The sequence below is a fragment of the Pan paniscus genome, chromosome 9, assembly GCF_029289425.2.
Source record: "Pan paniscus chromosome 9, NHGRI_mPanPan1-v2.0_pri, whole genome shotgun sequence".
Lineage (NCBI taxonomy): Eukaryota > Metazoa > Chordata > Mammalia > Primates > Hominidae > Pan > Pan paniscus.
In genome coordinates, this window is record NC_073258.2 from 131,220,906 (window position 1) to 131,248,001 (window position 27,096).

At 43.4% G+C, this 27,096-nt stretch overlaps 1 protein-coding gene and 1 long non-coding RNA gene across 2 annotated transcripts in view; one reads left to right on the top strand and one right to left on the bottom strand.

The window, feature by feature from the left end:
• Window positions 1–19,175, top strand: part of LOC112441191 (uncharacterized) — a 39,219-nt gene extending 20,044 nt beyond the window's left edge. Inside the window, exons 3-4 of the long non-coding RNA XR_003029144.4 lie at window positions 15,141–15,266; window positions 19,008–19,175. This is a non-coding gene — a long non-coding RNA (uncharacterized LOC112441191). The remainder of the gene's footprint in view (window positions 1–15,140; window positions 15,267–19,007) is intronic.
• LOC100992204 (bcl-2 homologous antagonist/killer-like) lies at window positions 4,336–8,291 on the bottom strand. The gene is made up of 2 exons (XM_034934075.3): window positions 7,525–8,291; window positions 4,336–7,417 (listed from the first exon to the last, which is right to left on the bottom strand). The coding sequence occupies exons 1-2, from the start codon at window positions 8,131–8,133 to the stop codon at window positions 7,229–7,231; spliced, it is 798 nt and encodes a 265-aa protein (XP_034789966.3). The 5' UTR covers window positions 8,134–8,291; the 3' UTR covers window positions 4,336–7,228.
• Window positions 19,176–27,096: the final 7,921 nt, after the last annotated feature.

Consider the following 27,096-nt stretch of genomic DNA (forward strand, 5'->3'; position numbering starts at 1 on the left):
GTCTATTGTTGGTATATAGGTATGTTTGTGATTTTTGCACATTAATTTTGTATCCCGAGACTTTGCTGAAGTTGCTTATCAACTTAAGAAGCTTCTGGGCTGAGATGATGGGGGTTTTCTAGATATAGAATCATGTCATCTGCAAACAAGATAATTTGGCTTCCTCTCTTCCTATTTGAATACTCTTTATTTCTTTCTGTTGCTTGATTGCCTTGGCCAGAACTTCCAATAGTACATTGAATAGGAGTGGTGAGAGAGGGCATCCTTGTCTTGTGCTGGTTTTCAAGGGGGAATGCTTCCAGCTTTTGCCCATTCAGTATGATATTGGCTGTAGGTTTGTCATAAATAGCTCTTATTATTTTGAGGTGTACCTAGGTGTACCTTCAATACCTAGTTTATTGAGAGTTTTTAACATGAAGTGATGTTGAATTTTATTGAAGGCCTTTTCTGCATCTATTGAGATAATCATGTGGTTTTCTCTTTAGTTCTGTTTATGTGATGAATTATGTTTATTGATTTGCATGTGTTGAATCAGCCTTGCATCCTGGGGATGAAGCCGGCTTGATTGTGGTGGATAAGCTTTTTGATGTGCTGCTGGATTTGGTTTGGCAGTATTTTATTGAGGATTTTTGTGTGGATATTCATCAGGGATATTGGCCTGAAGTTTTCTTTTTTTGTTGTATCTCTGCCAGGGTTTGGTATGAGGATGATGCTGGCCTCATAAAATGAGTTAGGGAGGAGTCCCTCCTTTTCAATTGTTTGGAATACTTTCAGAAAAAATGGTACCAGCTTCTCTTTGTACCTCTGGTAGAATTCAGCTGTGAATCTGCCTGGTCCTGGGCTTTTTATTTTTTTGGTTGATAGGCTATTTATTACTGCCTCAATTTTAGAACTCATTATTGGTCTATTCAGGGACTGAATTTCTTCCTGGCTCAGTCTTGGGAGGGTGTATGTGTCCAGGAATTTATCAATTTCTTCTAGGTTTTCTAGTTTATGTGCACAGAGGTGTTTATAGCATTCTCTGATGGTTGTATTTCTGTGGGGTCAGTGGTGATATCCCTTTTATCATTTTTTATTGTGTCTATTTGATTCTTCTCTTTTTTCTTCTTTATACATCTGGCTAGTGGTCTATTTTATTAAATTTTCAAAAAACCAGCTCCTGGATTTGTTGATTTTTTGAAGTGTTTTTCATGTCTCTATCTCCTTCAATTCCCAGTGCACTTTAAATAGATGTTATTTTTAGAACGATTTTAGGTCACAGCAAAATTGAGGGGAAGATGCAGACTTCTTATACAGCCCCTGTCCCCACACATGCACAGCCTTCCCCACTATCAGCATCCCTCAGACTGGCACTTTTTTTTTTTTTTTAAACAATTGAGAAACCTACAATGACACATCATTATCACCCAAAATCCATAGTTGGCATTAAAGTTCACTCTTGGAGTCATGCATTCCATGGGTTTGGATAAATGTATAATGATGTGTATCCATCATTATAGTATCAAAAAGAATGGCTTCATTGTACTAAATATCTCCTGTGCTTTCCCTGTTAACCCTTCCCTCCCATTAATCCCTTGTAACCACTTATCTTTTTACTGTCTCTATAGTTTTGCCTTTTCTAGAATATCATATATTGGAGTCATATAGAATGTAGCCTTTGCAGATTGGCTTATTTCACTTAATACACTAAAGGGTCCTCCATATCTTTTTGTGACTTGATATCTCATTTCCTTTTAGTGCTGAATACAATTCCATTGTTGGGATGTACCACAGAATTTTTATCCCTTCAACTACTGAAGGACATCTTGGATGCTTCCAAGTTTTGGCAATTATGAATTAAGCTGCTGTAAACAGGTTCTGAGTGGACATAAAGTATTGAACTCATTTTGGTAAATACCAAAGAGTATAACATACTTTTACTATATAGTTGCTGGATTATGTGGTAAAAGTATGTTCAGTTTTCTGCCAAACTGCCTTCCACAGTGGCTATACTACTTTGCATTCCCACCAGCAATGAACGAGAGTTCCCGTTGCTCTACATCCTTGCCAGCATTTGGTGTTGTCAGTGTTCTGGATTATTCACCATTTTAATATGTGTTTAGTGGTATCTCATTATTTTAATTTGCAATTACCTAATTATATGATGTTGAGCTTCTTTCTATATACTTATTTGCCATCTGTATATGTTCTTTGGTGAGGCATCTGTTTAGATCTTTTGCCCATCTTTTAATCAGGTTGTTCATTTTCTTATTGTTGAGTTTTAAGAGTTCTTTATATATTTTACTTAACAGTCCTTTATCTGATATACCTTTTGCAAATATTTTCTCCCAGTCTGTGGCTTGTCTTAATTCTCTCTACAGAGTATTTTGCAGAGCAGAAGTTTTTAATTTTGATGAAGTTCAGCTCATCAATTCTTTCTTTCATGGATCATGACTTTGGTGTTGTAGTTAAAAAGTCATCACCAAAACCAAGGTCATAGGATTTCTCTTGTGTTACGTCCTAAGTGTTTTAGAGTTTTGCATCTTATTGATGCACTTTAAAAACTTTCTATGGCTTCTGAAACTCTTGACTCATTTTCCCCAATGTCCTCTCCTTCTGGCCTCTTCTTTAATGCCCCTTGCCACCCAAGTAAAGGGTAGATATTGCATCTCAACTCCCAACAGATATAAATTCCTATACAACAACAGATATAAAAGAATATTCAACTCTAATTAAGTCCGCTGGGAGCTGCTGGGAGACCAAGGCCAACAGGCTAGTCCTTATTTTCTGGACTGTTTTCTTCAGACCAGCTTTTCTTATTACTGTGCCTGCCATCCATGCCCTGCCCACCCCTAACCTCACTCTTAGCTTCTCTCCAATTCCGTTTGAGTCATGAATCAACTCAAATGGAGCTGGCTTTTGAATCCTTTTGGTCAAGACTTCTTGTCCAATGCTTCTAAAATGTTGACAAAGTTCTGGAAATCACAGCTGTGAAGCCAACTCGTGTACTATGTTTCAGTGAAAAGTTCTGAAGAAGCTGTGAGCAACAGTTCCATGAAAATCTCCATCCCCTCTATACCTACACTAAGGTTATGGGTTATGCCTGAGTGATCTCAGCATCATTTTGATCCAGTTTGCATCTAGGGACTGAATGCCAATTTCTTTCAAAATCCTGGGCTGACTGCATAAACCCAAGAAAAGTTGGCTTTTATTCCCAGTTGCCTTGATTTTTGGCTTTGCTTTTGTTATGTGCTATGCTTAAAATTTTTTTTAGGATTCCATAGGTTTAACTTTGGCTCATGTGAGTAAGTAGCCTGTTTATGCACTGTGGCCCTGAGGAACCAGAAATCCATTAGTGCAACTATGAAAACCTTCTGAAGAACAGGATATTCATCCTTCTGAGATACGGTTCAAGATTGGATAACTACTGTATCCCTCAACCCAAAAGTGACTATGGCAGAAGCTGGTGCATACTTAGCTGAAAGGATGGAGTTGAAGAGGAATTATGGTATCAGCCAGGATGGGGCAGTGGTGAAGGCGGTGCTTTGGGGTGTTAAAAAATTTAATTGGGGCTGGGCACGGTGGCTAACGCTGGTAATCCCAGAAATTTGGGAGGCCAAGGTGGGCAGATCACATGAGGCCAGGAGTTTGAGACCAGCCTGGCCAACATGGCAAAACCCCATTTCTTCTAAAACTACAAAAGTTAGCAGGAATGGTGTTGCACATCTGTAATTCCAGCTACTTGGGAGGCTGAGGCATGAGAATCACTTGAACCTGGGATGTGGAGGTTGCAGTAAACCAAGATTGTGCCACTGCACTCCAGCCTGGGCAACAGAGCAAGACTCTGTCTCAAAAAAAAATTAATTGGAATGCCATTAGGCTAGGATGGCACCAGTGCCTTGGGTTCATATGTAAGCAGACTGAAGTCCAGTCAAACAATAAAATAAGACACAAGCTTTATCAGTCAGAAACCGTTAGCTAAACTCAACTGGGGGCTTTCCATCAGATAATAAGACAAACACCTGGCTTTAGCTAATCAACTGATCAAGGATTTTGCTTTTGCATTCAGCCTGTAAAAGCCTCTGCTCACACTGCTAGGGTAGAGCTTGCAGAACCTCTTCCAGTTCTGAGTGCTGCCTGATTCATAAGTTGTTCTTTGCTCAGGGAAACTGCTGAATTTAATTTATCTGAAGTTTTTCTTTTAGCAGGGAGGAGAAACACTGCTTCTTCCAGCAAGTTGTATGAGGAAAGGACTACTAACAAAATTCTCAAGTATTATTAAAAAGGAGTATTAAAATATAAAGTACATGTGTTTAATTGGTAAGCAGATAGACAAGAATGTATTAGAAGAGAGAAGGGTATAGCTTTATAGAGATTGCTCAACAATAGCATTGAAGCAGGTAAAAGAATTCTCCCTGGGGAACGGAGGAGAAGGGGAGGCTGGAGAGAGAGGGATGTGGCACGTCTTTCAGACATGACTCTGGGGTCAGCCATAAACTTGTTCCATCATCATCACCAGGGAGCTTAAGAATTTAGATCAAAGAGTCTGATTTTCTGGGTTGAGTTAGGATCCAGGAAACTGTTTTAAAATGAGTCCCCTCCCCAAATTCCCAGGTGAGGCTGATTAACATCCAGATTTATGAAGTCATTGGCTGGGGGTCTGTGACCTACAGCCTCTGGGCCCAATCCAGCCTGGAGCCTGTTTTTTATTTGATTTTTTAACTTTATAAACTTTTTTTTTGTCTTTATGTGCAGTCTTTATTTCAACTATTTATTTTTTCTTTTTTTTGAGATGGAGTCTCGCTCTGTTGCCAGGCTGGAGTGCAGTGGCGTGATCTCGGCTCACTGCAACCTCCGCCTCCCAGGCTCAAGCGATTCTCCTGCCTCAGCACTCCCGAGTAGCTGGGACTACAGGTGCCCGCCACCACTCCCAGCTAATTTTTGTACTTTTAGTAGAGATGGGGTTTCACCATGTTGGCCAGGATGGTCTCAAACTCTTGACCTCATGATCCACCGCCTTGGCCTCCCAAAGTGCTGGGATTACAGGTGTGAACCACTGCACCCGGCCTCAAATATTTCTTAAAACACTGTAGTTATTTCTTAGGACAAGAGCAAAGATCACCCCCTGCAGAAACTCAGTAACTATATACAGAGCTTTGCAGAACAGAGACAGTCACTAAAGGCTGGCTGCTGGCCAGGGAATGGCATTCTGAGTGGACTCAAGGAACAAAAAGAAACCAGGTTGGAAAGGGGCAAGCGCTCAGCTGAATTAAACTTCAGCTTCCATCAGGGCATATCTTGTGATGCTCACAGGCTCTGTTTCTAGAAGGTTTGGGTTCAGCACAAGATTCCATTTGTCTGCTTGGCTACACCGCCAGCTGAAGTGCCAAGAGGTCACTGTCACTCATGTTCCTGGCCAGCCAAACTCCTGCAGCAAAGAGTCCCGAATTGAGGATTAAGTATCTCTGGAAATCATTCCTATCAGTGGCAAAGCCATAGCTGCCATGAAGCCAATTTCCCACATTGCCCAGATTTTGGGTGCTACATTTGCTGAGCTGGCAGTGCTCACAGTGACCACCGGAAGCCATAGTAGTGCTTTTGGGCTCTGCCAACTTTAAAAAGTGGATACATAATATTTACACAAATTTGTGGGGTACATGTAATATTTTGATACATGCATTGAATGTGTAATGATCAAATCAGGGTATTTAAGGTATCTATCACCTCGAACGTTTATCATTTCCTTGTTTGGGGAACACTTCATATCCTCTCTTCTAGCTATTTTGAAATACACAATATGTTGTTGCTAACTGTACTCACCCTATTGTGCTATTGAAAACTAGAACTTATTCCTTCTTTATATTTGAGACAGGGTCTCACTCAGTCACCCAGTCTGGAGTGCAGTGGTGCAATCATAGCTCACTGCAACCTCAAACTAAATCCCTGGGTTCAAGGATTCTCCCACCTTAGCCTCCCGAGTAGCTAGGACTGCAGACCTGTGCGGCTAGTTTTTTTCTTTTTTCTAAATTTTCTGTAGAGATAAGATCTTGCTATGTTGTCCAGGCTGGTCTCGAACTCCTGGACTCAAATGATCTTCCCGCTTTGGTCTCCCAAAGTGCTGGAGTTAGAGGTGTGAGCCACTGCGCCTGGACAGAACTTATTTCTTCTCTCTAACTGTATGTTTGTGTCCATTAACTGTCCTGTCTTTATCCCCCTATAAGTAGCTTACAGCTAAGAATGTTTTTTACATTTTTTTCTCCTTTTTTTTTGATGGGATTGCACAGTTTATTTCCAAACACTCAGAGGATAGGGAGTGGCCTGTGGGCTCCTTCTGCCTCCCCTCCCTGCATGTGGCTGAATCAAGAACTTCTCCCCCTTCACCCCCAACACCCTAGGCTGTGCCCAATAGAGAAGGTACTCTCACCCCCACCCTGAGGAGAGACCCAGAAAGGTGAGGAGCATGGAGGGTCGGGGGACAGAGTTCAGGTATTCACAGTTCCCCATCTCCACCCCTGGATTACACTGTGCCAGAGCCATGAGGGAGGATCCCACCTCTGGGATTCCTGTGGTGTTGATAGTCCTTCTCCCACTTAGAACCTTCCAGATGAACTCCCTACTCCTTATCCCTGAAATAACAAACCAAGCCCTAAACTAAGCCCTGTAGTCTGGGCGGGGAGGGGCCTTAGCGCATCACTCACCCAAGGCCCCCAGGGATGGGGGTGAGGGCCTTCACCTGTAGTGAATGGGTTGGGAGCAAGTATCTATAAGGAGAGAGGAAGGGAGAGAGCTGAGAGGACCTTGGGAGGCAGGCTTGGAGGCTTCTGACACATAAGTTCAGACAGCTCTGGCCTGTTACTCCACCCCACCCCACACCCCAAGCCCAGAATCCCTGAGAGTCCAACTGCAAAGGCAGTATGGCCGGAGGGAGGAATGGGGGCAGGGGGAGAGCTGGGTAGGACCTTGGTCCCCCCCTCCCAGTCAGTCCTGCTCCTGGGACACATGATGCTTAGGGAGGGCTAGGACCAGGATCAAGTCCCAGCTTTTAGGCTCTGATCTTCCAGAATAGCTGAATCCTGGGGAACGTAGGGTAGACCCACCAACCCCTACACCCCAGACATCCCGGCCTTGGGTAGAATGGTGGGAATGGGCTCTCCCAAGGGCATTATAAAAAGCTAAAACCGTTAAACACTTACTGGGGAGGAGTGGCTCCCCGTCTCTTGCTCCCCCAAGTTATCAGTCTCTGCAGCGCCTAGCAGAGAAGACTAAGGAGGTCGCAGAGAGCCGAGGGAGGAGGGCACAGCCCCTGGGCCCAGAGAGAGGGCCCACTAGCACCGTGCAATGTTGAGGTACCTCTGCAGCCTGACTGGCCCCCACGCAGGGGCCCTCCGCAGCGGGGGTGCACACTTGCTAGAGCTTCTGTACTTTTGAAGGGTGACCCCTGCAAGGGAGTGGGGAAGGCAAAGACTTGGCTTAAGTCCAGGCAGGGGTCACAGCTGGGACCCCAAAGGACACCCCTGGGAGTCATGATTTGAAGAATCTTCTTACCACAAACTGGCCCAGCAGAACCCCACCCACAACCACCAGCACGTTCAGGATGGGACTATTGCCCAAGTCCAGGGCTGCCACCCAGCCGCCCCTCTGCGAGATCCACTGGGCGATGCCGTGTTGCAGCATGAAGACCACGAAGCGGGTCACCAGGCCCAGGAAGCCAGTCAAGCCATGCTGGTAGACATGTAGGACCAGACGGTAGCCGAAGCCCAGGAGAGCCACCACACGGCCCCGGTTGATGCCACTCTCAAACAGGCTGGAGGCGATCTTGGTGAAGTACTCGTAGGCGTTCTCTGCCATGGACTGCAGGTGCTGCAGCATGGTCTGGAACTCCGAAGTCATAGTGCCGGTTGATGTCGTCCTGGTGATGGCGAGCTGCCGTCCCACCTGCCCCATGGTGCTGCTAGGTTGGAGGGGCAAGGTGACCATCTCTGGGTTGGCAGGGGCGGCCGCCCCTTCAGCCTCCTGTTCCTGCTGATGGTGGTAAAAAAACGTAGCTGCGGAAAACCCCTCCATGTCCTGGGCTACCTGCTCCTCAGAAGCAGAGGGCAGGGCAGGCTTTCCGCACTCCTGCCTGGGAGGCCCTGGGCCTTGCCCTGATGCCATTTTTCAGGTCTCAGTGGAGGACAGTGTCAGCCTCCAGGGATGCTGGCTCAACCCGCGTGGGTCAGCAGGGTGGAGTTGAAGGTCCCAAGGGGCTGGAGGCTGCTGCTCCCAGGGGCTGAGTGGGAGCCCAGCTTCCAGGAACGGGCGTCAGTGCATTTCTGGTATCTGGATGTAGCCTTTGCTTGTCCCTGTGTGGCCCGAGGGACCCGTGAGACTCCAGTGATCATCTGTTTTTTTACATTTTTAAAGTGTTGTAAACAAAATAATACAAACAGGGAGCAAAAAAGAATACATGACAAAACTGTAAGTGGCCTGCAGAGCCTAACATATTTATCATGCTACTTGGCCCTTTACAGAAAATGTTTGACTATCCCTGGCTTAGATAGGGAAAATTAAATACATAAATGAATAAATAGATTTTTCAACTGATGAAGAGGTAACGAAGTCTGCAAATTTTCTACCATGGGTCACTCTCCACACAGGCGAGGGAACCTTTGCTCTGAGTGTGGTTCTTATTGGAATGGGACGCACTGTCACTCTTTAAACAATGTATTGTGTCTCAGGTGCTGCAAGGTACTGCTATGCTCACATGGACAAATTAAGGCTCTGGCTAAGGTAAAAATCAAATGGGCTGCCCACTAAAAGGGGTAGTTCAAATTATTTCAACTTCACTTTTCTTCAGCTAGGGAGGGAGAAAGTAGACTAGGCCTTGGAAGGTCAGGGGAAAAAAAAATACCAGTTACACAAACATAAGGCTCTTAAGCAGGCACTTGTTGTCCTGAGATGAAGGTATAACCAAACTTTTTGAAATATGGCTTAGCAAATGCTGTCTTACTTTTCAGTGTGCAGACCTGGACAACAGGCAGGTGGGGAGGGATCTGTTTGTGAAAGGATCTGATCCCAGAACTCTCTTGAAAAGGAAGGGCGCAGCTGCCACTAGACTAGTTGCTCAGACTCAAGATAATGGCTGAGGTTGTAGGCAAGGGCTGGTGTTTGTGTCATGCGTGCTGCACCTAGCTATCCTGCCAAGGGATTATGATTTGAGAAGCAATGGTTCAGGGTGGACTGTGACAGAAGATCTGTGACATTGGTGCCCATGTGGTATCCCCCAGCTAATGCCCACTCAGAAATCCATTCTAGCTGCAGGGGCAGATGCTGACTGCAGGGTGTGTCATCAGAGCAGCATCCTGTGAAGCTGGTGAGCCATTTGGTCAAGGGCAGGGTGAATTTGGGTTGAGTAAACCCTAGAGTTCCTGGAAAACACATGGACACAATCACCTTAAGAAAGAGACACTAGGCTTTTTCTGCTAGAATGTCATGGGCTTGAACAATTTACTAAAAAACCCAAGGCAATATTTTAACCTGGAGTTTGCATAACTTGGCCGCACATACTCATTCATTCATTCCTGTACAGATACACAGATGGGGGTTTAGAGAAGTGAAGAAGCTTGGCCAAGTCACACACTGGGTGGAGTGCAGGAATCTAAACCCAGTCTTGTGTGTTTCCAAAGCCTGCTCTCTGTCCACAGTACCCTATTGCCTCTTGTAAAGTCGTAGATTATTAGCAAAGTCTTACAAATTATTCACCATTTTTGAGTGAGAAACTGAGACTCAGAGAAGTGAAACAACTTGTTCAAGGTTGTTTAACTAATTACCGGAATTCCTACAGACTTGCCTCCAGATTCAGGGGGTCTGAGTTGCCATAAGCTTCTAAGAACTTCTTATCAAAGGAACTGAGAATGTCAAATGGAGTGAGTTGAAATCCATAGGGACAAAGAAGCATTGAAGGAAAAGTGAGATTTGCAAAGTGAGCCACATTTTGCTTTTTCCTAACGACCTGTTTGTTGATGTCCTCTTTGAAAGGGCTTCTAGGAGGCAGGAAGGTATGAGCTACTTTTGGCAGTTTGGCTCCAGAGATCACCTGTTTATTTATTTAGCACTTTAGACATTAAGTTGGCTAATATAAAGCAATTCCCCTAAAGTCTGGAGTTCATGGACATAGACCAAGTATAGGGAAAGTAGTCTTCTCCCTTCACCTCATGACCCCAAAAGATCATGAGTCTAGGTTGATCCCCAGCCAGTGGCTACATCTGTAACTTGACTACCCTGATTTCTCAAACAGCTCAGCTACAAATGGCAGTGGAAAAGATGCCCAAGAAGGGTCTTGAAATAAATGGAAATCTTTCATTTCCTGTTCTGGTCTCTATCCAAGAAGCTGCCACTGCCCAAGGGAGGTGCCCAAAGCCCAGTGTTCTCTGCAAGTCAGAGTCAGTTTTCAAAGCACTGAAGGTATAGCCCAGGCTTTCTTACATGTGTAGCTTCCTGGTGTATGACATAGAGAACCCCTGTGTAATTCAGTTTCGGAAGATGGTACAGCACATGCCTGGAGAAGCTGCCAAGTGCTCTTTGACAATGCTTAAGGGCAGGATCTAATAATCTCTCTGGGGTAATTTGGGCGAGGACTTTCCTAGAGGTAGAGGTTGGACTGGGTGCCCTCTTTCTTCTCTTGGCTTTGAGAGTTCAGAGTTTTGCCTGCAAGAGCAAAGTAGAAGGTGACATGAACTGAATTAGTATGGGCAGCCTGTATACCTGGGGGAAGTCAGGCTGGGATTATTCAGACAGTTAACCCTGTTTCTACCTTCACCTTCCCGCCTTAGTAGATACAAATTTGGTCAAGATATACAGACAGAGTGGACACTTTTTGCCTTTTATTCTAGCTTGGCCTATCCCTGTAGTTAGAAAAGAGCAGCAGCTTGAGTCTAGTCTATTCATCCACGAGGGGAGGGTTATTTCTTTGCAGGCTTATTGGTGAAATACTCAAAGAAAGTTAGAGCCCTCAAGAGGCCTTAAATAATTTATTGCTCAATGCCTTTGCTTTCAGGGGAAGCAAATAAAGTTCAGAAAGGCTACATGAGGAACTCAGGGCCCACATACTATGGTAGGGGCAAGGCTGAGCGGAACCTCTGATCTTTAGGTTCTCAGGCCAGTAGGTTTACAACCTGCTGCACTGTGTCCTATTGCCTCTGTACAGGGACTTCTTGTTAAAATCCACAGTCCACAGCAAAAGGAGGGAGGACCTTCGTTTATTCACTTATTCAAAGAATTGTATTCAGCTGCCCTTTGGCATAAGAAACAACAAAACTGATAAGGCCCTCCCCTCACTTCATGGTGCGAACAGCACCAAATATTTGCAAAGAACCTATGTGGACTTAGTTCTCTTGCTCTTCTCTCACTTTCTTAAGTTGGTGAGAAAAAGATGCATGGGAAAGAAGTTTTTAGGGAGGTGGAGAGATAGGGTGGCGGAGAGAGAATGAGGTGTATAAGAAGGAGAGAGAGAGAGGATATGTCCCAAAGGATGTTTGCAGGGAGGGAAATATTTGGCTGTCTCCCCAACCCCACTCTGGCCTCCCCTTCCTCCTATTCCTCCTCCTGCTCCTTCTGCTCCTCCTCCTCCTCCTTCTCATTCTTCTTCTTCATTTGTGGTTAGCTGGACTGTATCAAACTCCCTTAACTCTCTCAAATGCAGACTTTCCTACTTTCTGGTAAACTTGAGTTGCTATGGTGAGAGAGTGGCCTGGGACAAGTCAATGGAAAACGTTGGAAACAACACCCAACCTGGAGCAACATATCAAAGAGTTAATTAGAAGGACCTGCCATGTGTTTCCCATTCCCTGCCGCAGATTCGATTGCTTTATGATTTATCACCTGTTTTTCTAAGCAAAGCGTTAGCCCTCATTCTCAGTTCTCCTTTCTTGAAGGTGTTAACAATGGTTGGGGGCAGAGAAAGTAGGGAAAGTTGATCAAATGAGTAAACTCTCTGTTGTTCCCTTAGAAAACTTTCTTAGACCAACCCTGTGGACTTATTTTATCTGTCGTCCTCTCTCTCCCTGTTTCCACCACTCATCTCATGACATCCACTTGAGTACCTCTTTCTTAGGGATTGTTAGAGCTCACTTGTGAAAGTTCGCTGTGAAGTCCACAACAAACAATCCACTCTGTTTACATGGGGCTTGAGAGTTACAGAGCAACCTCACATTTCATTTTGTCCCAACTTCAGCAACCGTGCACAGTAGCAATGGCTATAGTTACCATAGCTATCTCTTAGTTACAAGAACAGGAATGAAGGCCAAGGGAAAGGGGAAGGGCTTGCCCACGGTCACTCACACAGGAGTGGGCGTAAGCCTGAGTCTTCTGAATTCAAGTCCATGATGCAGCAATGACAACAATTGCTGTGTTGTCAATAATTTGTGAACTTAGTGTTAGCCATAGCGGGATGAGCATCTGACTGAATCAGAGGAGAACACTGTGTATCTCTGGTCTTGGTCTTGTCAACTGTAAGAGAGTCAGAAAGGGAGTTTAATGGAAGTGTGGTGATACAGTTAACAATTCTGTGTTATATACTTAAATTTGCTAAGACGATAGATCATAAGTGCTCTTATCACACACACACACACGAAAGAAAATGGTAATGATGAGAGGTGAGGAGTATGTTAATTAACTTGACTGTGGTAATCATTTTCAAAATGTGTACATATGTCAAAATATCAAGTTGTACATCTTAAATATATATATTTAAGTATATCTATATCTATATATCTGTATATTTAAGTATATAAAGTTGAATGCTGGTGTCCCCCAAAATTCATATGTTGGAACCCAGTGCGGCAGTGTTAAGAGGTGGGACATTTTGGGAAGTTATTAAGTCAGGAGTGCTCTGCCCTCATCGATGGTATTAGTGCCCTTATAAAAGGGGTTGAAGGACGCTGCCTTGTCCCGTCCACTATGTGAGAATATAGCTAGAAGGTGCCACCCATGAGGCAGAGAAAAAGCCCTCAGCAGACACCAAATCTGATGGTACCTTGATTTTGAATTTCCTAGCCTCCATAACTGTGAGCAATATATTTCTGTTGTTTATAAATTACGCAATCTAAGGTATTTTGTTATAGTATTCCTAACAGGCTAACATAGTTCTATAACATTCAATATTTTATTTTGTACACAAATGTGTTTAAAAAGTTATCATTTATTCCTAGACATACATAATCAATCTTAATGTTGGTATTGCTGTTAACAGTTATAAAAAAGAAGTGTCTGCTTAAGGCAGGGACGGCTGAACTTTAATGGGGTCACTCAAGATTCAGGTGCTTGGTCAACTTTTCAGATCCAAAATTTGATTTCAGTGATTCACTCAGAGGTGTTCAAACAGGATAATGATAGTGATCATTCCAGATTTAACCAGACCAACAATAATAGAAATTGCTAGCATGTACTGGACACATGAAATGCAGAGCATTTTTCCTGGATTACTCTATTTTAATCTCCCTTAGCAATGCATAAGATAGGTACTGTTATTATCCCCTTGTCAGTGAGGAACTGAGAGCAGGAGAGCTAAATGATTGGCTCAGTGTCTCACACCCAGTAAAGGCTAGATCTGGGCTGCCAACGCCAGCAATAATTATGCAGAAATGTTTCTTTCGCTAATTAAAAGCCAGAAAAGCAATGTACTAATTGACAGTGGGTGAGGTTCTGGTTGGAGAGCTGAGCGAGGGCACTCATCTTTGTGAGACTTGCCTTCTTACTTAGTCACTCCATTGAAGACACCAAATGACAGCTAAGATTTTCCTTGGATATCCTGGAATTTGACCAGAGGTTATTGGCTGTCTTCAAGGGATGTTTCAACCTAGCAGGACTGATGATCCAGAAGCAGAGCTCTGGGCAGCGGTGGAGACACCCTGAGAGCCTCACTGCTTGGCTCTCAGTTTCCAGACTCCTGCGGACCCCCACCCTCTGCTATGACAACACAACATTAGCTCAGATTCATTGCAGTTCAACTGAGTAGGTTACCATAAACCACATTCCAATGTGTTTTCCTGGGGAGACACCCTGGGGTCACCCTGACTGGACTTGGGGGAGACTCTCGTGTCCTTAAGTGAATTTGTAAGGCATCCTGTTCTCCTTGACAGAAAATGGGGAGAATCCTCACTCACATCAACAGCACATTTACAACCATCTCCTGAGTGGTTTATTTCTGCAGATGGAGAATCTCAGTCATTTTATGTTCTTATTGTTTTCAATTTACTGACCAAATTCTGGGACTGGACCCAATTTGAGGTTTGTAACCTCTTGTGTGTTATTATAGAGAGAAGTAGGGCACAATGAATGAATTTCTTGTTTTTCCCTCTGATTCAGACTCTGTTTTTTTTTTTAAGTGGGACAGCTAGTTGTCATATCTTTATGCGTGTAGATGAAGGTATATATGCACACACACATGCTTATTCAGGAATATGCATATTTAGTCTAGCACACTTTATAGCTGGAGAAAACCTCAACCTGGCCCTTTGTTTTTATATCTTGCCTGTTGTGATAGACTCATCTTCTGCCCTTTCCTTTTCTTTGCTTTTGGCATAGTTTTTCCACATCAAGTATTTTCACAATAGGAGTGGAATATAATGCAATTATCTATTAATTTATTTAACTTAACATTCCTTATATTGCACTAGTGTGTGCCAGATGCTGCCCCAAGCACATTACAAATATTAATTGATGCAATCCTATTTATAATTCTTTGAAGTAGAACTTATTACTACCTTCATTTTCTAGATCAGGAAACTGAGGCAAGTTTCTGTATCTGCTGGGAAACTGGATTTGCTTGGTGGAAAGGTGATGTGTAACCCTGCTGCTTTGTTTGAGAGGTTTGGGTTTTGTTTTCAATACATAAGAATGATAAAATTTAGTGGTATGTTAGCGCTGCAGGTGAGAAAAAGAACAGCCATTCCTCTGGAGCTGAAAAGCCAGAATCAGCAAAGGCTGGATTTACTAAACGATGTACTGGTTTCACAGCTAAACACTTACAGCTATTACAAACACTTTTATTATTAAAATTCCTGCAGGAAACATAACTTTGTTATTGTGATACTCAAACTCTCTAGCTTTTAACTTCCCCTCCCTTTGAAGCAATTATGTGTGTATTGTGACTTTTAATAATCCGTGGTTTCTCTGGAATGCAGATGTCATGTTGGAGCATTGCAGACTGCTCTTCTCCCTTCTGCCTTTACATACAAGGTGGCTGTTGCTGAGAACACTTGTTCCCACTTCTCTAGCAGGCAAGGATCTGGGCAGGACAACAACCACAGGTAAGGCCTCCGCTGACTCACCTTGCTTCGGCTCAGGTGATGGAGTCAGTCAAACCTGCATTCATCCAGGGAGTGGCTCATGTACATAGGCACTGTGGCTGTGACCAGGGTGATGGTGGTGAGGGGCTGAGAGGTGAGTGGATTCAAGCTATGTTTTGGAGGTAGCAGAGATAGGAGTTGGTGATTGGTCTTGGGGGATGAGACAGAGGAATCTGCTATAGATTTGGAGTTGTCTGGATGTTTGAGTCTAACCTCCTGGGATTCAGGGACATCTGAATCACCAGTGCTTCCCACAGCGACTGGCACATAGTAATCAATTGATAAGTATGTATTGAACATGTGAATGAATCAGCAATGAATGAAGACAATGAGAGCCAATGAAGTTCTGTGATGGCCCACGGTCATGTAACTGTTGAATGACAAATGTAACCCTGGAGTATAGGCTACCTGAGAGTTATAGGACCTTTGGCTGCTTTATATCCTTCTTGTGGCCTCTCTTCCAGATTTTTAACTCTTTGAAGGCAGGACTGTGTAAAAATAAACACAACTAGATCTGTTACTTGGCAGTGGAAGACTGGATTAAAGATGGATGTCTGTGTACCCAAGGGTGCCCATTTCTTAAGCATGAATGTGCTTTCCTTTTGGAATAAAGAAGAAGGTAGCTGGGGAAAGACTGGAAATTAACAGGTATCACAGGATTCCCAGGGTCTTCCACTGATAAAAAATGCCAACTTTACTTTTTCATTATCTCTTATATCTATGCTCTCTTTTCCATTCCATTCTATCAGTATCTCTACCCACCTCTTGCCTGGACCAATGCAAAAGCCTCCCAACCTTCCACCTCATGCTTTGTTGTTTATGTGTTATTGGCCTCATGAGATAGAGTTATCTTGGCTTTGCCACTTACTAGCAGGGCAACCTTGGCAAAGGCATTAATTTTTTTCAGAGCCTGAGTTTACTCATTTGTCGAAAGCAGATAATGACAAAACATGTCCTACTAGTATTGTGAAAATTTGTTTAAAATATCTGTGTGAACCAAGCCAGACCACAAAGCCTGGGCCAGGCTAGAGGACTGGAGAGGCCAACCAGGCAGACTTGGCGGTGGTGACTTCCTTTTAGCTTTTGCCTCTGCCAGCAAGCAAGGCAAGGAGGCGGAAGATACAAGCGGACACATCTCCCCAGCACAAGCCCAAATTCAGTGATTTTGGCAGGTTTCAGTGATGCAGCGGAGGACAAGGCCGACGTCAGGATGATGCCACTAGATATTTTTGCATACTTCTTTATATTCAATCAACATGACAAAGATGGAAAGTAGGTATAATTGCCCTCATTTTACAAATGTCATCACTGATAGAAAGGTTCAGTAACTTACTCAAGACCACAAAATTAGGTCTTTTTGAAAATTAAAAAAAATTCAAACCCAGGATATAAACTCAGGTTTATTTTATTCCCAAGCCTATTAATTTCAAGTTACAGTTATTATCAAACTGTATGTTTCTTAAGGCAGGATCTGAGTTGTGTAATCATTTATCCCCATAGTAGCTTGCCCTTAAGAGGTACTTAGTACATATTTTTTGATGAATGATGTTGTACAAATAATGGTGTCCTGTTTTATAGGTTATGGTTTAAAAATAGAGGAAATCTATAGGACTCTTGGAAAGTAATTAAGATATCTCAGAAGACTAAGATTGAGAACTTCTTGGAGGTCTAATTCTAAATTAAACTTCCAAGTTGGGATGCAAAAATAAGGAGGATGTTTGGAAACATCCCATGATTTATATTTACAGAAGCTTCATAAGGAGAATGAATACAGACTGATCTTTGCTTGAGAGCCATGTGATGGCCAGAGAAAGTGGCACGGGTTAACAGCCAAAAGGAAATCAGCATTATACTAAAGCAGTGTTTCTCAAAGTGTGTTCCAGGGAACTGTATACCCAAGAAACAATATCCATCAAGAGACTTCTATAAAAAGAGGAGATAATTTAATACATATAGAAACATGACATAGTTTCACGGATCCCTGAACAGTACAGGGGTTGGGGGCATTGACCCTTGTGCAGACAAAAATCTGCATGTAACTTTTTTTTGAGACAGGGTCTCTCTCTGTCGCCCAGGCTGGAGTGCAGTGTTGTGATCACAGCTCATTGCAACCTCAATCTCCTAGGCTTGAGCCATCCTCCCACCTTAGCCTCCCAACTAGCTGGGACTACAGTAGCACACCACCATGTTCAGCTAATTTAAAAAAAAATTTTTTTTAGTAGAGACAAGGTCTCACTATGTTGCCCAGGCTGGTCTCGAACTCCTGGTCTCGAGCAATCCTCCCAATTCGGCCTCCCAAAGTGCCGGGACTATAGAGTGAGCCACCATGCTCAGCCTGCATATAACTTTTGACTCCCCCAGAACTTACCTACTAATAACCTACTGTTGACTGGAAGCCTTATGGATAACATAAATAGTTGATTAACACATATTTTATATCTTATATGTAATAATATCGGATTCTTACAATAAAGTAAGCTAGAGAAAAGAAAATGTAATCGAGAAAATTATAAGGAAGAGAAAATATATTTACTATCCATTAGGTAGAAGTGGATCATTATAAAGGTCTTCTTCCTCCTTGTCTTCACACTGAGTAGGCTGAGGAGGAGAAAGAGGAGAGGTTTGTTTTGCTGTTTCAGAGGTGGCAGAGGTAGAAGAAGAAAGTCCACATGTAAGTAGACTTGCACAGTTCAAACCTGTGTTGTTCAATGGTAATCTGTATACTCTTGTGGTATAAATTAACACATTAAAGGCTGATAATTCTTATAATTAAAAAAAAAAAAATCCTAACCAAAAAAAAAAGCAAAAACAAACAAACAAAAAACACCAATAAAAGGAGTGGAGTGTGGTAGGTGCCTTAGGATTGACATTACTAAAAGGTTCATCAAAATGTTGCTTTCCAAAATTAAAGAACAGTCTGTACTATAAAATACAGAAGTTGATTGCATCCTTCCAAATGACCGTATTAACTTTATTTAACGAGTATTCCCAAATATAGTTAACACTTACTTTTACCCATAGCCCCTCCCATTTCATCACTTATTTATGTGCCAAGGAACTAGTGGTTATCAGAGCCCACTGAGAAATGCTAGGAAAGAAACTGAGTGGTAGTTTTAAAAAAATCCTTTTTTCACCTTTTCTTATCTTCTTATTTATATGTTTTTGTGTTTGTTGATGGAGGTTGGGTTATTTCAGGTATTCATTCAATAAATATTTACCAAATACCTATAAAGCATAAGACACAGTGGTACATTCTCTGAGTTAGTAGATTCTTGATTTCTCTTTGTCTCATGAGGAAGGGAAGAGGAAGGGGTTGGGGAGATAGGTGTGCAGCAGTGTTGGGAATCATACCTAATTAAGACGTCACCATATCTCCAGCCATCAGAAGTTATTCATGCCCAAATAACAAAAGCCTAAATCTCTATTGCCATAAAGGAGTTCAGTATTTTATTAGGGTTTCCTCCTCAAGTAATTTTTGGAAACTGTTATGGTTTGAATGTATTCTTCAAACTTCATGTGCTGGAAACTTAAGCTCCAATGTAACCGTATTGAGAAGTGGGACATTTCAGAGGTGACTACCCCCTCATGAATGAGTTAAAGCCTTTATCTTGGGAGTGGGTTAGTTATCACAGGAGTTGGTTTCTGTTAAAAGGATGAGTTTGGCCTTCCTCCTCTCTCTCTTTCTCTTGTGTGTACACGCAGGCATGTGCTTTCTCATCATGTGATGTCATCCGCCAGGTCATGATGCAGCAAGAAGGCCCTCACCAGATGCCACCCCTCCAGAACCATGAGCCAAATAAATATCTGTTCTTTATAAATGAACCAGTCTGTATTATTCTGTTATAGCAGCACAAAATGGGTTAAGACAGGAACCCTTAAGGAAGCTGTTGCCTAAATCCCCCCATTCTAGCTGGACAGTTCATATGGCCTCTAGCTCTGGGACAATGCTCCAGTCTGCTGGCTGCTCCTTGCCACCTGGCAGTTGTTTTTTTGAGGCTGTTGTCTTTCTGCTTCTTCCCAAGGACAAATAAAAAAGTGTAGTTGTAAGACAGCTTACATCTAGATTTAGGAAAAGAAAGTTGCAATATTTATGTTGTTATACTCAATTTACATGTCCAAACAGAATATTTAACATCTCAGCCTAGAGCATATGGATATATACACACGTAATGAAGAAATAGGGCGTGGTAGGTGCCTTAGCATTGGCATTACTAAAAGGTTTATCAATGTATTGCCTTCCAAACTTAAAGGACAGTCTGTACCCTAAAATGCAGAAGTTTTGCAACCTTCCAAACAACAGTTTTCTAACTGGAAAAAATTTAAGATCTCATCTCTACCAGGTGGCCCATTACATATAGAGGAGACAATGTAAACATCTTGGATTAAAAGGAATTTCTGTAGTAATCAAGGTAATTCCTGGATTTTGCTTGCATGTACAGAAACAGTAATGATCAACTTGGCCAAGCTAGAGCCAAATATACTCTGAAAAAGCAGTCTAAGAGATCCTTGGTAGAAAAACTGTGTGATAATTGATTTCTGATAAAGACTTGGAGAAGATAAAAGAAGAGAAGAGATTATGGATTATCATATGTACATGCACACATATATAATAAATGACATTCGATTGGGGGGTAGAATCTGAAAGGAGGACAAGTACATAATAATATGATGGTATTAGCCTGGGTTCTTCAAACAAACACAGCCTGATGTAAAGGCTTGTGGTGATAATTATTTAGGGAATGATTCCAGTGAACAGGAGTTGGGATGGGGAGATCGAACGGGAAATGTGGGAAATTCAAAGATGTGTCATTGAGCTGGTCATTGCTGTGGGCAACTGGGACCCAGTCATGCTAGGAAAGGCTGTTAGAACTAGAAATACCATTTGACCCAGCCATCCCATTACTGGGTATATACCCAAAGGATTATAAATCATGCCATAAAGACACACACCTGTATGTTTATTGTGGCACTATTCACAATAGCAAACACTTGGAACCAACCCAAATGTCCATCAATGATAGACAAGATTAAGAAAATGTGGCACATATACACCATGGAATACTATGCAGCCATTAAAAAGGATGAGTTCATGTCCTTTGTAGGGACATGGATGAAGCTGGAAACCATCATTCTGAGCAAACTATCGCAAGGACAGAAAACCAAACACCGCATGTTCTCACTCATAGGTGGGGATTGAACAATGAGAACACATGGACACAGGAAGGGGAACATCACACACCGGGGCCTGTCGTGGGGTGGGGGGAGGGGGGAGGGATAGCATTAGGAGATATACCTAATGTAAATGACGAGTTAATGGGTGCAGCACACCAACATGGCACATGTATACATATGTAACAAACCTGCACGTTGTGGACATGTACCCTAGAACTTAAAGTATAATAATAATAAAAAAAAAATAAATCAAAAGAGAGATTACACTATCAAAAAAAGAAAGAAAGAAAGAAAGAAACTGTAGAACACACCTCAGAATTTACTGCCTCCAGTACAGGAGAACAGTGTGTTTACCTACCAGCTCCAGAGCCCATTGAACAAGTGTTGCTGAATGGGCTCCTAGGTTCCTCCCTTTCAGGTTTGCCCCCCGGTCAGATGCCTGTGAGCCATCTGGATGGAGAGAAGCCCCAGGGAAGAGAGTGAGAGATACCAGCTACTGTCAAGTTAAGCCTGCCTTCCCCTCAAACCCCGCCGTTTGTTTATCACGTCACTTTCAGCTAAGGTCTTTATCTGGAGCAGCTTCTCAGTTCAAGGGTCAATTGCTCGTAAAACTAGAGGCAGCCTGAAGAAAGCACAAATGATACGGAGAGCAAATGTGGCAGCCTTGGAGAGCAAACGTGGCAGCCTTGGAGAGCAAACGTGGCAGCCTTTGCTGATGGCGGCTGCCCCTGCTCCCCATTGTTTTCTGGCTGCTCTTCGTTTAGTGTGCTGTGTACCAGGCACTGCACTCAGCACCGCCTGTGGATTACCCATCGTGTGCAGTCCTCATGGGGTGGACACTCGTGCTGTGCCCATTTAAGGGCTGATCCATAGAAGCAGATGTCGGGGATCAGCTCTACTCTGCTGCCAGAAGCGTGGGAGGCTCAGGCATTCAATCAATGTGAAGATAGCAAGGGACTCTTTCCATGGGCTTGGGAAAGGCCTAGCTGAGTCCCCATCACTCTCCCCTGACTCTACTTCATTTTTCTTCTTAACATATTATTTATTGGTCTAATTGTTTATTGTTGATCTCCTGCCAATGGAACACGAACTCCACTGAAGTCGGGACTTTATCTGTTTTGTTAGAACAATGCCTAGACCACAGCAGGGACTCAATGAATATCTACCATTGAATGAAAGAAAAATAAATGAGTCTTTATGGCTATAAATGCAATGAAGTTTGTTCTGTTTAAGAATTTTTTGATAAAAAGAGGTGACAGACACTGGTACAGGGAAGTAATAAGTTGTGAAACCTCAGGGAAAGGGAAGAGATCTCAACTGGAAGCCTATAGGGTATGGGATCAGTGATGAGAAAATGCAAAGAAAAAGAAGATAAAGGGAAAAGATGGGAAAGGGATTCATTCCCAATGGCCCCTTTATGGAATATTTGTTGGGCATTTTATCTGTCACCATGCATAATAGAGGCACGGTGGTTGGCTTCAATGTGATAAGATGTGGAGGGAATAGCAAAGGGGGATTGGAAATTGTGGGGAATTTTAGGAGAAGAAAGAGTCCTGAAGAAGCCTCTCTGTAAGACACACAGAAGGCCCGGCCTTCTCTCTGGAGCACCACAAGAGTGACTTTGGGGAAAAGAATTACAAGAAGTTTCACACTACAGAGACCAGGAGGGAATTTGCCTTTGTGGTCAGGCTTCCAGAGTTGAAGAGGGCCCGGCTAATGTCTGCCACTGATGCAGCTCATCAAAACGCCACCGGAAACGGAGGGCGGCATTGAGAAAGGGAAAGCGGAAGCAACGAGCCATCGTGTGAAAATTAGCTCCCACAGGGTGGATTTCTTGAAAGTGGCCAAAGTTATAAAACCCGAGAGACAAAACAAAACACAGCAAATTATGTAGTGCTTGGGGGCGGGGGCATGCGGGTGTTGCAATTGGGTGCTGTGTATACAGCCAATGGTAGAACTGTGACTATTTGTCGAATGAATCACTGTTTCCCTCATCGAAGGTGGATTTGTCAGGCAGACTTTCAAAAGAGTCTGAGGATCCCCAGGGTCCTAGAAGAATGTGCCCACTTTTCCTTCTTTGTCTCAAGGCCCCTCTCACGCTGTTGTCTACATGGGTGCATTTCCTTATCTGTGGGAGCAGGGTTGGCCTGGGTCTGGAGGCCTGAATGAGAAGCGACTCCTGACCCATACATCCTGACTCTTCCCTCTTCTTCCTGTGTGGAACTCAGGGGGACCAAATTCCAGGCTGGCATTTCTGGCTTTTCCTGAAACTCTCTGTCCTGTTCTAATAGATCACATTATATTGTGTAAATGATATAAGTCAGGCCAGGAACACGCAGCCCAAGGAAGAAGCATATTCCATGTTTTGATTTCTTTTTTTTCTTTTGGCAAAAACGTGTTGTTCCCATTCCTGCGAGGGCAGAAATAAAGTCCACTTGGTGTGGAGATGGGAGGGGGCCATTCTTGAACGAACAGGCCTGCTGCCTGTTCCAGAGACTGAGTGGTGACAGAGAAGCCACCATGGGAAAGCAGTGTGGGTAGGTCTGGGGCTTGGATAAACTAGGTGCTTCAGCACCCCCAGCCAACGCTGGCTCCCACAACATTTTCAGGCAGGCCTGGGTTTGCTTAGTACAAAGTGGCTGGATTGCAGATTTGATAAGACCTCATTGGATTGCATGATGCATAGAACCCTCCCTACCTGAGTTAGAGGTGAGTCTAAATTGAGAGAATACTTTTTGCCTGGTATAAAATGCATGTAGTATTGCACAGATGATGAAATCAGTGTCATTTGTGGACTCTTCATTATCCACAGGAAGAGACTTTGAGAAATTTCTGTTTCCTCTAGGCCCTACACAGAAGCAGTCACCAAATCACACATTTAAAACAATCCTTCCTGGCACTCCCTGGCCTTTCCATGCCTAGCCATCTCCAGGCAGGAGGTGGATCCCTGTCTGGGAGGCAGTGGGGAAGGGCATGTGTAGCTCCAGAGAAGGATGCTCTGGACATGCTTCTTGGCTCTGTCCTGTGCCTGGGGCAAGCTCACATTTCTGCTTCTCAAGTTATTTTTATAAAATGGGGATGATAATACTTTTTACTTTGCAGGACTATTGTGAGGATTAAATGGAATAACACTTATGAAAATGCGGGTGACTAAACAGTGTGGCCCCACTTTTTTTTTTTTGATGTGGTGATTAGTAGAAAAAAAGCCTATAAAGATATACACCAAAACGTTAATGATTTTTTAATATTAGGGCGGTGGGATTTATGGGCTTTTATAAAAAACTTTCCTTTTTTTAATATATTTTTTAATTTCCACAATGAACTTGTATCACTGTTGTAACTAAAAACTATAAATATTAATTAATTAAAATTCCACTGAACCTTTAAGAACCAGCTGAAATAATATGTCTTTTATTGAAACTTTCCAAACTTCCCATTGGCAGGGATCCCTCTCTGAGCAAGTTACTGAATCACTCTGAGACCTAGCTTGCTCCCCTGTAAAGTGGGGGTTAATAAACTTTAAATGGAAAATAGATATACTATATTGCATATAAAAATATGTTTTGTATGTACACACACAATTTTCTCTCTATGTATATATATGTATATGTGTATATATATGTGTATATGTATATATATTTTTTCAATGCCTGGGTTATAGAAAGTGCTTAGTTAGTGCACTTTTCTTTCCCTGAATACTGGAAACACTTTGTACCTTTCTTGTAACATTTATGGTCTTTTGCTTTGAATTCTGGTTATTTGGGAACTTCTTATATCTCCTACTAGATTCTTAGCCCTCTGAGGGCAACAGCTATGTCCTACTCAGCTTCTGCCACAGAGGGTTTAGTGTCTCATATGTAGTAGGTGCTAAGTAAATACTTGTTGAGTGACTGAAGGTCCAGGTAAAGGCAGAGGCCCCAGAAGTCGGTGCTGTGGCTGGGCCATTGCCCTTGGGCATCGTGTATGCCTGTCGGACACTGGGCCTGCCTGTGCTGTTGCACCACACGTGCTTTTGCTTGGGAGGTGCATCTGACAGCAGGAACCCAGGGTCCTTGTGAGGGGAGCAGGGGACCAGGTGAGCAAGCTTGGCTGCTGACCGTGCCCTTCCTCCAGGAGGAGCTTAGGTCTTAGGACTGGATAGAGTTTCAAACCCAGACAACCCCGCAGGCCAGTCCCTCCAAACCCAAGACCTGTCTCTGAGTATAAGGAGAGGGAAGAGGGGACTGTGAGTCAAAGAGAAAATGAAGGAAATGAAATGGAAAAAGCAGTTTGCAGAAAAGTCTCCAGGGACCTGGGGAGAAGCACACTATCCAGCTTTGGTAGCAGGTGAGGCAAGGGATTCTCTGACACTTCGTGTCCAGCGTTATTGACATTGCTCTAGATGGGTGATGTTGGCCCAGCAGGACTGCAGCAGACAACCATGGGCAAACCAAGCCACCTTCACAGAGTTTGAGGAAGCAGGTGGCAGGTGCCTCATGGTAGCCGAGAGGGCTGGGAATATGGGAAAGTCAGAGCATTGCCTATGAACCCCACTAGTTATGACTAATGGTGGGTTTCATACGCGTCCGTGTGAAGAGACCACCAAACAGGCTTTGTGTGAGCAATAAAGCTGTTTATTTCACCTGGGTGCAGGTGGGCTGAGTCCGAAAAGAGAGTCAGCGAAGGGAGATAGGGGTGGGGCCGTTTTATAGGATTTGGGAAGGTAATGGAAAATTACAGTCAAAGGGGGTTGTTCTCTGGTGGGCAGGGGTGGATCTCACAAAGTACATTCTCAAGAGTGGGGAGAATTACAAAGAACCTTCTTAAGGGTGGGAGAGATTACAAAGTACATTGATCAGTTAGGGTGAGGCAGGAACAAATCACAATGGTGGAATGTCATCAGTTAAGGCTGTTTTTACTTCTTTTGTGGATCTTCAGTTACTTCAGGCCATCTGGATGTATACGTGCCAGTCACAGGGGATGCGATGGCCTGGCCTGGGCTCAGAGGCCTGACATTCCTGCCTTCTTATATTAATAAGACAAATAAAACAAAATAGTGTTGAAGTGTTGGAGCGGCGAAAATTTTTGGGGGTTGGTATGGAGAGAATGGGCGATGTTTCTCAGGGCTGCTTCAAGCGGGATTAGGGGCGGCGTGGGAACCTAGAGTGGGAGAGATTAAGCTGCAGGAAGGTCTTGTGGTAAGGGGTGATATTGTGGGGATGTTAGAAGAAACATTTGTCATATAGAATGATTGGTGATGGCCTGGATACCGTTTTGGATGAATTGAGAAACTAAATGGAATAACAGAAGGAGAAAAACAGGTATAAAAGGTCTGAGAATTGGGACGACTCAGGACATCTGATTAGAGAGTGCCTAAGGAGGTTCAGCGTAGTCCTGCCAGCAAAGATTATTTATTTACTTCAAGAGTTTAGAGTGGCAGTTTGGGGATAGCACCAGGAGATATCAGCTGTGATGGCTTGGAGAAACAGTGTAAACCGGCAGTGTAAACAAGAGCAGGGCATGTATGAGTAGTTGAGAACGGTGAATAGGAGTATGACTAGACAGAAGATAGTAGGGATGACAAGTTTTTTTGGGGCACAGTCTAAGTTGGTCTGGTGTCAAATGAGACTGGGGCCTAATAAAAAGGAGCGTCTATACAGGAGCTTAAATGGGCTGTACCTTGTAGCATTCTGAGGACAGGCCTGAATTCTGAGAAGCGAAAGTGGTAAAAGTATTGTCCAGTCCTTTTAAGTTGGTGGCTGAGCTTGGTGAGGTGTGTTTTTAAAAGACCTTTAGTCCGTTCTACTTTTCTTGAAGACGGAGGACCGTAAGGGGTATAAAGGTTTCACTGAAACCTACTAAGAGCCTGAAAAACTGCTTGGCTGATTTGACTAATAAAGGCTGGTCTGTTATCAGACTGTATAGAGGTGGGAAGGGTAAACTGAGGAATTATGTCTGACAGAAGGAAAGAAATGACTGCGGTGGCCTTCTCAGACCCTGTAGGAAAGGCCTCTACCTATCCAGTGAAAGCATCTCCCTAGACTAAGAGATATTTTAGTTATCTGACCTAGGGCATGTTGAGTAAAGCTAATTTGCCAGTCCTGGGTGGGGCAAATCCTGGAGCTTGATGTGTAGGGAAGGGAGGGGGCCTGAATAATCCCTGAGGAGTAGTAGAATAGCACATGGAACACTGAGAAGTTATTTCCTTGAGGACAGATTTCCAGGATGGAAAGGAAATGAGAGGTTCTGAGAGGCGGGCTAGTGGCTTGTACTATAGCATAACCTGCCTTTGCTGGTGTGTGGCGATTAGGCCTGGTGGAACCGCCATCAATAAATCAAGCATGATCAGGGTGAGGAACAGGAAAGAAGGAAATTTGGGGAAATGGGGTGAATATCAGGTGGATCAGAGAGATACAGTCATGGGGGTCAGGTGTGGTATCAGGAATAATGTGGGAGGCCAGATTGAAGTCCGGGCCAGGAACATTGGTAATTGTGGGACTTAAAGAGTGAGTACAGCTGAAGGAGCCATGGAGCAGAAAGTATATGCGTCAGGTATACTAACAGAAAATAGATTTTGGAAGTTATGAGAAATGTAGAGAGTGAGTTGAGCATAGTTTGTGATTTTTAGGGCCTCTAAAAG

Bases quoted from the DNA above. Each gene is read 5' to 3' on its own strand.
- LOC100992204 (XM_034934075.3), bottom strand. From the start codon at position 8,133: ATGGCATCAGGGCAAGGCCCAGGGCCTCCCAGGCAGGAGTGCGGAAAG. The intron at 7,418-7,524 runs GTAAGAAGATTC...ACTCCCTTGCAG, and splicing joins TTCTGCTGGGCCAGTTTGTG to GGGTCACCCTTCAAAAGTAC.